The 14,147-nt window shown below is 42.3% G+C and overlaps 1 protein-coding gene across 1 annotated transcript in view; it reads right to left on the bottom strand.

The window, feature by feature from the left end:
* The window catches only part of LOC140122936 (adhesion G-protein coupled receptor F3-like), a 30,286-nt gene extending 21,670 nt beyond the window's left edge, over nucleotides 1-8,616 (bottom strand). Inside the window, exons 1-5 of the mRNA XM_072144179.1 lie at nucleotides 8,439-8,616; nucleotides 8,102-8,281; nucleotides 4,739-4,842; nucleotides 4,175-4,233; nucleotides 3,962-4,092 (exon numbers count right to left, since the gene is read on the bottom strand). Of these exons, the coding sequence (XP_072000280.1) occupies nucleotides 3,962-4,092; nucleotides 4,175-4,233; nucleotides 4,739-4,842; nucleotides 8,102-8,281; nucleotides 8,439-8,616 (652 nt within the window). The remainder of the gene's footprint in view (nucleotides 1-3,961; nucleotides 4,093-4,174; nucleotides 4,234-4,738; nucleotides 4,843-8,101; nucleotides 8,282-8,438) is intronic.
* Nucleotides 8,617-14,147: the final 5,531 nt, after the last annotated feature.

Here is a 14,147-nt window from a genome sequence, read left to right as displayed (position 1 = left end):
CCAGGGCCTCCTCCTCTAAGGCGTCTGCCTCCTGCACCATTTCATCATCTGAAAAGTCCCTGGCGATGTTATGCCAGGCCTCCGGGCAGTCCTTGTGTGGGTGCCCAAACTCTCCGCAGAGGTTACATCTGACTGTCTCACAGGTGGCACTGAGATGGCCGACCTCCCCACACAGGTTGCATTTTGCCACTGTGCATATTTTGGCCACGTGACCGATCTTACCACACCTAAAGCACTTTCGTGGTTGTCCGGGATAGAAGCAGATGCCTTTCTCTCTACCTATATAGAAGGAGTTGGGGAGGTGTAGGGTGATGTTGTTATATTGGCGCAGTTTTACCAGCACCTTCCACCCTCCAGTCCAGATACCGTCACTATCTCTATTCTTAGTGAGGTCAGACAGCAGATCACAATGGCGCCTGAGCCACACTAGAATGTCCTGGGGAGGAACCGACTCGTTCCAGAATATTATATTAACTACCACGGTATCTGGCCTGGATATGGGGACAAAAATAAACTTATTCCAGCCGTCAGTGTCCCTAAGCCGAGGGAGTTTATCCCAGAACCTGTCCAGACTAGACATGAGCTTAAAGCTGACATCGTAGCCCTGTCTGTCTGAAAGGTTGATGACTGCCAGGATATCATCAGGCGTGAACCCCATCTGGCGGCACAGGAGATCCCGCACCACAAACCTCCTATCTGGTAGATCATCCTTGGTGCCTCGGGTCTTAAAGCGCACCACGTTTCTCCTCTTAAATGCCTGCCCGGAGTAGTGCGCGCCGGAGGTGAAGGAGGGAGCGCCGCGGCTCCAGGCGTTTTTAGGAGGTTCCTGACGGGGCTCACTACGGGAATTGGGGGGAGGGTCTGATCTAGAGGGACCTGACTCTACTAAGGGGCTTGATGTTAAAGGGGGGAAGTCACACACATTATCTTGTATAACCCCCTGCCCCCCATCCATGTTTTCCTCCGGTGGCTGCACATCCCAGATAGACTGAGGGTCCCCTCCATCCCCCGACCCCTCAGGTATAGCAACAGTGTCCCCAGTCCCAAGCACAACAGAGTTTTCCTGGGTCATCGCATCACCCTGACCCATAGATGCAAGTTCACCATCCTGCTGCTGCACAGACACTGCTGGGACTTGTGGTACTTCAGGTCCATGCACCTGCTCTGGGACCGCTGCAGAGGTCTGCGGCTGATCTTGACTCTGTCCTTTCTGGAACGAGAAGCTCGCAGGCCTGAGAACCTGTGTAACACGTGGGGAGACATCGGGGGAACGGAACCAGCTTGTGCTGTAGGGGCCCGGGGCCCAGAGTCACAGCTCTGCCTCTGCTGGGAGAAGCGCTCCTGGTTTCTGTAAGACTCGGCCAGGGGTCCCATCCTCTCCAGGACACAGTCCATATCCCTGACCACCTGTGCCAGCTCTATGCCTAGTCCCTGCAGCTTGGAGTTATACAGGGTGCTGCTTTCAGGGTGCGCAGTTCTAAGTGAATACATACAGTCAATTTGCATCTGCAGCATTTTCTTAACGTTAGTCAGCTCCCCCATCCTCCTTACCAGAGTCGGTATCTCCTCCGCCAACTGCAGCTCCGGTGCCCGTGCGGTCTCCTTCCCCTGCTTTGCTGGTCGGGGTGCAGCTCCAGATGGTTTGGGTGCACCCGTCTCCTTCCCAGGCTTGTGGCTTGCACTTGCAGGGGCCTGTTCACACTTAGCAGCACTTGTAGTAACAGTCTGCGGCTTTACTGCTGACCTGGTGCGGCCTGTAGCAGCCATGCTGGACACCACCTCCCTCTGCTGCAGGTTTTCTCGCAGGGTCCGTCTCTCCAGGGACGTTCTCCTCTGTCTGGGTGCAGGAGTGGGGGGCTGTGCACCTGCTGCTTGTCTCTCACTCTGCTGCTTCACCTGTGCTCCTCCACGCTGGCTGGTCATAGAACTTCCTTCTTTTACTGCAGTATTCATGTCCAACTCTTTCTCTTCCTTCAATACAGCGACATCACGTCCACAATCTTCACTCTTCATAACTTTGGGATTTGCATCCCTAACAGAAAGTTTTTGGGAGTTCACTCCCGGTGTAGGCCTGGAAGCCTGGGCCTTGCTTGGGGAATCTCCCCACCCAGGGTGGCCCCGCCCTGGGCTCGCTCCAGACATGAGGAGGGTCAAGAGCTCACACCACACACAACCTCACCTCTAGGAGGCAGGATTATAGTAGTTATATTCTTGTACATAGGGGGCAGTATTATAGTAGTTATATTCTTATACATAGGGGCAGTATTATAGTAGTTATATTCCTGTACATAGGGGGCAGTATTATAGTAGTTATATTCTTATACATAGGGGCAGTATTATAGTAGTTAGCCTTGTACATAGGGGGCAGTATTATAGTAGTTGTATTCCTGTACATAGGGGCAGTATTATAGTAGTTATATTCTTGTACATAGGGGGCAGTATTATAGTAGATATATTCCTGTACATAGGGGGCAGTATTATAGTAGTTATATTCCTGTACATAGGGGGCAGTATTATAGTAGTTATATTCCTGTACATAGGGGGCAGTATTATAGTAGTTATATTCTTGTACATAGGGGGCAGTATTATAGTAGTTATATTCCTGTACATAGGGGGCAGTATTATAGTAGTTATATTCTTGTACATAGGGGGCAGTATTATAGTAATTATAATCTTGTACATAGGGGCATTATTATAGTAGTTATATTCTTGTACATATGGGTAGTATTATAGTAGTTATATTCTTGTACATAGGGGGCAGTATTATAGTAGTTATATTCTTGTACATAGGGGGCAGTATTATAGTAGTTATAATCTTGTACATAGGGGCAGTATTATAGTAGTTATATTCCTGTACATAGGGGGCAGTATTATAGTAGTTATATTCTTGTACATAGGGGGCAGTAGTATAGTAGTTATATTCCTGTACATAGGGGGCAGTATTATAGCAGTTATATTCCTGCACATAGGGGGCAGTACTATAGTAGTTATATTCTTGTACATAGGGGGCAGTATTATAGTAGTTATATTCTTGTACATAGGGGGCAGTATTATAGTAGTTATATTCTTGTACATAGGGGGCAGTATTATAGTAGTTATATTCTTGTACATAGGGGCAGTATTATAGTAGTTATATTCTTGTACATAGGGGGCAGTATTATAGTAGTTATATTCTTCTACATAGGGGGCAGTATTATAGTAGTTATATTCCTGTACATAGGGGGCAGTATTATAGCAGTTATATTCTTGTACATAGGGGGCAGTATTATAGTAGTTATATTCTTGTACATAGGGGGCAGTATTATAGTAGTTATATTCTTGTACATAGGGGCAGTATTATAGTAGTTATATTCTTGTACATAGGGAGCAGTATTATAGTAGTTATATTCTTGCACATAGGGGGCAGTATTATAGTAATTATATTCTTGTACATAGGGAGCAGTATTATAGTAGTTATATTCTTGTACATAGGAGGCAGTATTATAGTAGTTATATTCTTGTACATAGGGGGCAGTATTAAAGTAGTTATATTCCTGTACATAGGAGGCAGTATTATAGTAGTTATATTCCTGTACATAGGGGGAAGTATTGTAGTAGTTATATTCTTGTACATAGGGGACAGTATTGTAGTAGTTATATTCTTGTACATAGGGGCAGTATTATGGTAGTTATATTCCTGTACATAGGGGCAGTATTATAGTAGTTATATTCTTGTACATAGGGGGCAGTATTATAGTAGTTATATTCTTGTACATAGGGGGCAGTATTATAGTAGTTATATTCTTGTACATAGGGGGCAGTATTATAGTAGTTATATTCTTGTACATAGGGGACAGTATTATAGTAGTTATAGTTATATTTTTATTGATATATAGCAGTTTTATATGAATTTTATTACAAATGACAATAATTATAATAAACTATATTACAGAATAAATCTACTCCATCAGGGGGTCATTACCTAATGTTAACAACTGGGATGAAATGGCTCCAGGAAGTGATTGTGCGACCAGGTTGTTGCTTGATGAAAGCTGTGAAGCAGAAATGTTTCCTGAAAGCAGCATCTTATAGTTGGCCACCACGCTTCCTGGACTTGGAAGAAGAAGAATAGACATTGCACTCGCTATCAATTTACTTTTTTCCCTTTAATTTCAAAGTATTATTTTATGTTTACCTGAACTCGATCACAGACACATGGAGAGGATTGCAGGTCTTTGTGTAGACATTCAGGAGCTACAAGGAGAAGTAGAGATATCATAAAGCTACATTTCTAGGCCAAAAACAGGTTCTCTAATCTCCTTTAGCTCAATTCAGTATTGGTTTTATTTTTTGCAGGGTTCACTTATTTCTTTGGTTAAATATGACTCTTAAAGGGTAACATTTTCAAAATTACAATATTTTTTCAATCCATGCTCAACTTTGAAGAAGATTTATGACTTGACCTAATTGCCAAACCGGTAAGTCCTTCTCAGTAGGAAGCCAAGTGAAGACAAGTCCACTTCTCTAGTAGACCCTAGCTTCTATCTTGAATTTTTAAGTCATTTCCCATAAACTAGTCAAAGACCAAAGGTTAAGGGAAGAATTGGTTGTAGGCACCTCCAAAACTTTTCCAGTCATAGTTGTGTTGAAAAATCAGGAGAAAGTTTATCTAGGCCTTGGCCACATGGAACCTTGACAGAAGGTGACCTTGCATGGTGGAACATAGGTGTCATCAGGACAAGGACAGGGTGATACTTACTGCTAGAGTGATGTTGGATGCCAGTGTCTGGTACCTTCCTGAGGTCTGGTCTAGGAGGTCTGTCGTGAAGCTTTCATTCAGCGTTACTGACCCCTTAATTTCAACTGGAAATGGAAGAATCAGTCTTGTGACTATGATGTTTGTAAAATATTACAATCAAGTGGCTGTTTTAGATGCTCCATCAACCCTGTACTATACCGATGTGGTGACATAATGGGGCTTCTTTTACTGGTATATTGTAGATTAGTTTACAAAAGTCGAGGTTGGGGGGGCCCAGGTGTAGGTTATTCGAGTCTCTGATCTCATAATGCTCGATTTCAGTAGTCAGTAACTTAAATACCGTAAGTAATTTTTAAATTCTTGGATGGTTTGGATTGGATGATTTCATTATTTTTTTCCTAGTCACTATTTACATATTAATTAAGTACTCTAACTGGCAGTATTTTAGAGTAAGACTTGATTTATTGTAGAGAGCTAATTTGCAGCAGTCACCTCGATTACTTCACGTAAAGGATTACTATAGCAGATTACACTAATAGATGAGGTCACAGCTTCCCCTCCCTGTACAATGACCTCTATATAGATAACACTGACCCATCATTACATCATTACTGACAATAGATGATGTCACAGCTTATCTCCTCCTCCTCCCTGTACAATGTCCTCTATATACATAACACTGACCCATCGTTACATCACTACTGACAATAGATGTCACAGCTTATCTCCTCCTCCTCCCTGTACAATGTCCTCTATATAGATAACACTGACCCATCATTACATCACTACTGACAATAGAGGATGTCACAGCTTATCTCCTCCTCCTCCCTGTACAATGACCTCCATATAGATAACACTGACCCATCATTACATCACTACTGACAATAGATGATGTCACAGCTTATCTCCTCCCCCTCCTGTACAATGACCTCTATATAGATAACACTAACCCATCATTACATCACTACTGACAATAGATGATGTCACAGCTTATCTCCTCCCCCTCCCTGTACAATGACCTCTATATAGATAACACTGACCCATCATTACATCACTACTGACAATAGATGATGTCACAGCTTATCTCCTCCCCCTCCCTGTACAATGACCTCTATATAGATAACACTGACCTATCATTACATCACTACTGACAATAGATGATGTCACAGCTTATCTCCTCCCCCTCCCTGTACAATGACCTCTATATAGATAACACTGACCCATCATTACATCACTACTGACAATAGATGATGTCACAGCTTATCTCCTCCTCCCTGTACAATGACCTCTATATAGATAACACTGACCTATCATTACATCACTACTGACAATAGATGATGTCACAGCTTATCTGCTCCCCCTCCCTGTACATTGACCTCTATATAGATAACACTGACCCAACATTACATCACTACTGACAATAGATGATGTCACAGCTTATCTCCTCCCCCTCCCTGTACAATGACCTCTATATAGATAACACTGACCCATCATTACATCACTACTGACAATAGATGATGTCACAGCTTATCTCCTCCCCCTCCCTGTACAATGACCTCTATATAGATAACACTGACCCATCATTACATCACTACTGACAATAGATGATGTCACAGCTTATCTCCTCCTCCCTGTACAATGACCTCTATATAGATAACACTGACCTATCATTACATCACTACTGACAATAGATGATGTCACAGCTTATCTCCTCCCCCTCCCTGTACAATGACCTCTATATAGATAACACTGACCTATCATTACATCACTACTGACAATAGATGATGTCACAGCTTATCTCCTCCCCCTCCCTGTACAATGACCTCTATATAGATAACACTGACCCATCATTACATCACTACTGACAATAGATGATGTCACAGCTTATCTCCTCCTCCCTGTACAATGACCTCTATATAGATAACACTGACCTATCATTACATCACTACTGACAATAGATGATGTCACAGCTTATCTGCTCCCCCTCCCTGTACATTGACCTCTATATAGATAACACTGACCCAACATTACATCACTACTGACAATAGATGATGTCACAGCTTATCTCCTCCCCCTCCCTGTACAATGACCTCTATATAGATAACACTGACCCATCATTACATCACTACTGACAATAGATGATGTCACAGCTTATCTCCTCCCCCTCCCTGTACAATGACCTCTATATAGATAACACTGACCCATCATTACATCACTACTGACAATAGATGATGTCACAGCTTATCTCCTCCTCCCTGTACAATGACCTCTATATAGATAACACTGACCTATCATTACATCACTACTGACAATAGATGATGTCACAGCTTATCTGCTCCCCCTCCCTGTACATTGACCTCTATATAGATAACACTGACCCAACATTACATCACTACTGACAATAGATGATGTCACAGCTTATCTCCTCCCCCTCCCTGTACAATGACCTCTATATAGATAACACTGACCCATCATTACATCACTACTGACAATAGATGATGTCACAGCTTATCTCATCCCCCTCCCTGTACAATGACCTCTATATAGATAACACTGACCCATCATTACATCACTACTGACAATAGATGATGTCACAGCTTATCTCCTCCTCCCTGTACAATGACCTCTATATAGATAACACTGACCCATCATTACATCACTACTGACAATAGATGATGTCACAGCTTATCTCCTCCCCCTCCCTGTACAATGACCTCTATATAGATAACACTGACCCATCATTACATCACTACTGACAATAGATGATGTCACAGCTTATCTCCTCCCCCTCCCTGTACAATGACCTCTATATAGATAACACTGACCCATCATTACATCACTACTGACAATAGATGATGTCACAGCTTATCTGCTCCCCCTTCCTGTACATTGACCTTTATATAGATAACACTGACCCATCATTACATCACTACTGACAATAGATGATGTCACAGCTTATCTCCTCCTCCCTGTACAATGACCTCTATATAGATAACACTGACCCATCATTACATCACTACTGACAATAGATGATGTCACAGCTTATCTCCTCCTCCTCCCTGTACAATGACCTCTATATAGATAACACTGACCCATCATTACATCACTACTGACAATAGATGATGTCACAGCTTATCTCCTCCTCCTCCCTGTACAATGACCTCTATATAAATAACACTGACCCATCATTACATCACTACTGACAATAGATGATGTCACAGCTTATCTCCTTCCCATTCCTGTACAATGACCTCTATATAGATAACACTGACCCATCATTACATCACTACTGACAATAGATGATGTCACAGCTTATCTCCTCCCCCTTCCTGTACAATGACATCTATATTGATATTATCTTACCTCTAAAGTCAGAAATGTTTTGAGGACTCTCACAATAAGGAATATTGTCATCCGGAATTATTAAACAGGAACAAAAAGAGGTGGAATTGTTACAAGGACGATACGTGTAGCACACAGTGATGTTCCATCTGTATCCGTCCTTGCAGGTGCACATCCTCCCTGTATCGGTCACGTTACACTCTAGAATAAGAGGATTTATTAATATTGGTGATAGATAAAACCAGTTCTTTGCAGTTTTATTAATACAGTACTTCTCTGCTGTGTTGGCCCTACTGTTACATCCTGCAACTTTGACATATTTTTATTAGCTTTAAACTCACCATCAGCCAAGTCTTACCTGTTGTGATGTTGACCTGTACCATGGTGACATTTAATGTGGAGTTGATGAGTAATGTGTATGGTACTGATGACGGACTAGTTAAAAAAGCCTCAGCCGTATCACTGGCATATCCTTCCAGAATGAGGTCCGTGTAATACAAATACTCATATGTAATCTGTGCAGCTGTAACACACATAAGTCATGTATGTTGGTAAGTGTGCATAGATATAACATTAAAGGTGCTGTCTCATGTCCATAACCCCTTTTAGACTAAAGTCCTATCAATCAGCTGATCGTCGCAGGTCTCAGGCACAATATACAGTGGCCACTAGTGGAGAATTGTAGTATTACATTCATTTTTTTTAGTTTGGTTGCTGAAAAAGGGTTGTCCAGAACACATGTTCCAGTCTACAGGTGGTCATCAGTCATTTGAAACCAACAATATAAAAAATTAGTCATGGTTTCTTCGAAGATTAGAAGATTTTTTTTATAGAAATACTCACAAGATAGCTGCCTCTTAACCCTTTCTTGACCATCTTCCATCTCCTGTTCATGCAAATAAATGATATTGGTATCACAATAATTTGTTAATATTGCACTTGTATTTTGTTAAGCTACATGCACACTTAGCGGTCTTATAGTCACCACAGTGGGGCTCATTTACTAAGGGGCCGAATCGCCAAGTTTCCCGAATATTACTGATTTGTGCCGTTTTTCCCTGAATTCCCCCGGGTTTTTGGCGCATCCGATCAGATTCTTTCGCATCCGCGCCGGCTTGCACGCGTCGGAAATTGGGGGGCGTGGCCGTCAGAAAACCCAACGGATTCGGAAAAAAACCCCCGGTATTTTGTGTTGCTCGAACGCACTTACATGCACCGAAGAGAAGAAGCTGGACTCCGGCAGACCTCAGCGCAGCAGCGAAACCTGGGGGACATAGGACGCATGGACCTTAGTGAAACCCGACAGAACCCGAATCCGTGTCAGAGAACGCGCCGCTGGATCGCGACTGGACCGGGTAAGTAAATGAGCCCGAGTGTGGCAACATTTTTAGGTAATTGAATTGTAGTTTTAGGCATAAACAATATTATGAGTATAATCTGCACTCTTCACTAGTGTATATAGGTATATACTGCATGGTAATTGCACAGTATTTTACCACTACATGGCAGTATATTGCAATATTATCAGGGCACTGATAACAATGGTAAGTAGAGGCTGTAATTTATATAAATCCAGATTACATTTCATTTCCATGAATCTACTTGCTGATGCTGCAGAATTCAGATTTTTTTGGACATGCAACAAAAAAAATTGAGAAATTTTTTTTTGTAGTTTTCAGTTCTTCACTTTAATCTGTTCCCTGTGGTGAATCCATATGGTCTCTCAGTACCGCAGATAATGGGGCACATTTACTTACATTACCGCTGGAGTTCACCTAAAGTGCATAGTCCGACGAGCATGCACTATGCTGCAATTCACTAAGATTGTGCGCCCGATATCCTGCATGTGTCGCTTCCCCGCTCAGGTCCGCCTTCTTCTTCCTGGTGCATGTAAGTGCTTAGGCTTGCGCCACGATATGAAAGTTAAATCACGCACTCAGTCCGAATCAGTTGGAATGTCCCACCGCATGCCCCCTAATTTGTGTCGCTTGGAAGACAGCGCAACTGTGCCAAAAATGGATGGTGCGTGACACAATCCTGGCGCAGACACTTGTTAAATACCTGTACTAGCTGTGTAATCCCTAAAAAAGGTGCACAGTCCGACGAAAATGCAGCGCGACCCTTAGTTAAATGAGCCCCAATGTTGCAGTTCTAAATTTTCTTGGTTCAACAGTCTTAATGATAGCGCCATTTGTGTCGGAACATTGGGGCACATTTACTAAGGTCCTTGCGCCAGTTTTCTGTTGGACTTTGCACATTCTTTTTTGTGCAAACTGCTTGCACAGGTATTTATTACAAATTTGTGCACATAAAGGGGCGTTCAATGCACAGTCGTATAGTGCAACATTTTTAACATGCAGAATCTGACAGAATTGTGTTGCACGCCCCATGTAAAAGGTGCACCAAAAAAAGTTGGTGCCTCTATCGCGGCAGATTCTTGAAGAACGAGTACCAGAAATCCGGAATCTGGTGCCCCCTGCACACTGTTATTGATAAATGTGCCCCATTGAGTTTTGAACGTAAAGTTTGGGTGGATGAATAGTTCCAAAACTACAACTCCCATTATGCTATGGTCTGAGCAGACGGGTTGTCAGGTTAGATATACTATATACACTTACAGGATGGAGTGGTATTTTTCTATCTTACCATCTCGGGGGATGACAAATCCGGCTGCTTCTTATAGCCCCAATATCCCTGGCTGCTTCCGATCATCAGAGACAGTAACAATGCGGCACGTTTCATCCTAAACCACAGCAAAGGAGACCTAATTATTGACTATAGAGTGACCCTTTTGATGTCAACCCAGCGAATCAGTTGAGGCGCTAAGCAAGTGAGTAAGGAAAAACAATAATAGAAAAGAATAGAAAAGGGTAGGAGGCAAAATTTGAAGGGTGAAGTAAGCAGGTGTAGCCCATATTCTAGAAGATCAGCCTTCAAGCCAACGTGGAAGCTCGTAGCCACTCTTAAACCTTCAGACTTGTCTGATCCGTAGGGTACTCATCCGTGCCTATCAGTTCTTCCTTTCTCATGATATAGATGTCTTCCACCACCCATTCTTCCAGGGAGGAAGCAACATCGGAGCGCCAGTGGCTTGGAATTACTATACGATCAACTGTTAGGAAATGCCGTAAGCTGCCCTTTTCAGTCTAGTCACTCTACCAATTGTACCAGAAATGATGGATAATATGAGGGAGTCAGCTGGTGTAAGGTCAATATAGAAAATTAAATATGATCAGAAGAACAGAACAGAAGAATCAATTGGTAGTTCATGTGTTAGCATTAATGATTTATTCCATTCCTTGGCTGCAAACAACCTCCCAAATTCAGGGAATATCCAGGGGAAATCGGGGTTGTCAAACAAAAGGCTGAGGGGCCCTTTACCATAGTGAACACCAGGTAGGTAAAGAGCGTCCCATAGTCTCAAAAAATGTTGGGTTAGCATAAAATATTTGTAGCACATCTTTGAGCTCTAAGGATCCAAGGTAGAGAAGTCAGGTTTATGGACAAGAGAGCGTCTCCTAAAGCCACCCACTGCTAAGGTTTGCAGATCGGTGCTGCCCTGTGGAATTGCCTAAGTTCAGATAACAACATGGGCAGTACCACCATGTAGTCTAGGCCGTTAGAGGGTCATCACTTTTATCCATGTTAGTTGGAAATCGCTCCTCATGTCTATATCTTTGCAGTCTTCCTGACATGGAGGACTCTACATAACTCATGCCGACTCTTAGGACACCGGTTCCCCAAGCAGCTTTTCCCTTATTAATATTACTCTTCTCCTTATATATTGTGCCCTGCTAATAAAGGTTGATACATGGAACTTTAAGTGGACCTGTCACATCTAGGTTTTTAGGAAAGACATCTATTCTTCTGATGAAATAACAATCTAGAGCAATGGTTCTTAACCGGGGTTCTATGGAAGGTCAAGACACACACATATCTGATTTATCACTAAAGACGGGTTCGGTGAATGTGCATATGAAACTGGTGGGTTTCGGTACCTCAAACAAGGTTAAGAACCACTGATCTAGACTGTCTTCTCCCATAACTTGTTGTTTTCTCTCATAACTTGTTGTCTTCTCTCATAACTTGAAATACATGTTGATGTCTCATTCTCATGAACGTTGTGGGCTCTTGGGCTCTTGGTATGGAGGACCATGTATCATCAGCATATGAGGTGCACTCACCCCCTGATCATAGTAGAAAAGGACCATATTTAAACAGTTTTGTTTTTGTTTTTCCAAAAAAATTCCCTGTATTGTTATTTTCTGACACACTTAAATTCTTCATAGCTGTGTGAGGTGTCATTTTTTTTGTGTGTTGAGCAGATGTTACCAATGCTGACTTTTTGTTAAATTTGGGGCAAAATGGCAAAACAACAGTGATTTGGGTGTTACCATTTGTCTTGTCAAAAGGGTCCCACTTGTAACACACAGTACACAGTTCATTAATACAGTTTTATGGAAGAATAACAAAGGGATGCACAGTTCTAAGAAATGATGCTCCAGAATTGTATTTTAGCTTTCATATGTCATATTTAATTTTCAGCTGTTTTAGGAGAGCTGACAGATCCTCTTTTAGAGGGAACCTATCATATATACAGCTAGTGACAGGTTCACATAGAGACCTATTAATTAAATTTTAACCTTCTTCTAGCTAAAAATTGTTTCCCTCCCGATAAAATCTAATTTGTTATCTTACCTGGCATACAGCCAGAACTACAAGGAGTCAGAGGGGGCGTGTCCTGCTTGGCAGAGTCCAGAGGCTCCTCCCCATATATCATGCCATGTGACCAGGGTGATGTTATCTAAGGCCCTTTACCCACTAACGTTAGTAAAATCTACCCCATGTATGCATCTGATCACTTAAAAACACAGAATACCTTCACGGACTTCTACTTCTCCCCATCCTCCATGGAGGCTGCTGTGATTTTAATATGATCAGATCCATACAAGGGGTAGATTCTGTGAATGTTAATGGGGAAAGGACCTTAGATGACATCATCCTGGTCACATGACATGCGGTGCTGAATGGTGAGGAGGCAAACGTCCCCTCTGACTCACTTAGAATCTGACTACATGCCAGGTAACGTAACAAAGTTTATTTTAGGGGAATGTGAAGGACACAATTATTAGCTAAAAGAAGGGTGGTATTTAGTTAATAGGGTTTTATTGGAACCTGTCAGCAGCTGTATTTGTAAAGAAAAGTGGAGACAGGTTCCCTATAATGCTGAGTTCTGATACTGATTCCAGATACCAGAAGAGGTTTCTGTGAGCTCAGCAGCATCAGACCCAGAGTCATAGTCATTCTTATCACACCTCACCCCCGACACACACTATAAAGCACTTCGTCGGTGGTACATATTGAAGGAGCATATACGCATAGTCAAATATTAACAAAACATCACCTCACCTGTAGTTGTAGCTGGCTCCGTACATGGCACATGTCCATGAACCTAAGATGGCGATGGATCGCGAGGATGCCCAACTGACTCACATGACCACGTTCCAGTGCATTATACAGAGTAACAATGGAGACACAGTCCCATCCGTCATCATGTGATCCATAGCATATATTTGGTTGGTAAATATTTGATCTTTGTCTTACATGTGTATTTACAAGTATTTACTTTGTGTCATTGATGTTTTACTTTTATTTGTCTGGTCTCACCTAACACCTTGCACAAAAAGTAAACTTTATATACTAGATCATAGACTTTTTATTTATTTTTTATTTTTATATTCATTTCTGCTTTTGGTCTGTATGGAGTGTAGGGTGTGTGAATGGACAGAGACTGGGTCAATGCTAGGGATGGTGAGGTGCTACATGTAGAAGTGTCTTGATGGTTTCCTTCTTATGGTGGAACCTTGAGTCTCAAAAGCCATTGTCGTAATCCACCGCCAAGCACATATCAGTACAAAAGACACAAACCTAGACTGAACTGGCTCAAGTAGCAAGAGGACCCTTCTGGGACTCATAATTGGTGATGAGTAGACCTGTTCAGTTTCGGCTTTGCCAAGTTTGGCCGAACCTGACTCGAAAGTTCAAAATGCTCATCCCCACTGGTTAC

Source organism: Engystomops pustulosus, chromosome 3 (genome assembly GCF_040894005.1).
Source record: "Engystomops pustulosus chromosome 3, aEngPut4.maternal, whole genome shotgun sequence".
Lineage (NCBI taxonomy): Eukaryota > Metazoa > Chordata > Amphibia > Anura > Leptodactylidae > Engystomops > Engystomops pustulosus.
The sequence above is the reverse complement of the archived record's forward strand: the minus strand, read 5'-3'. Positions and strand labels throughout refer to the sequence as shown.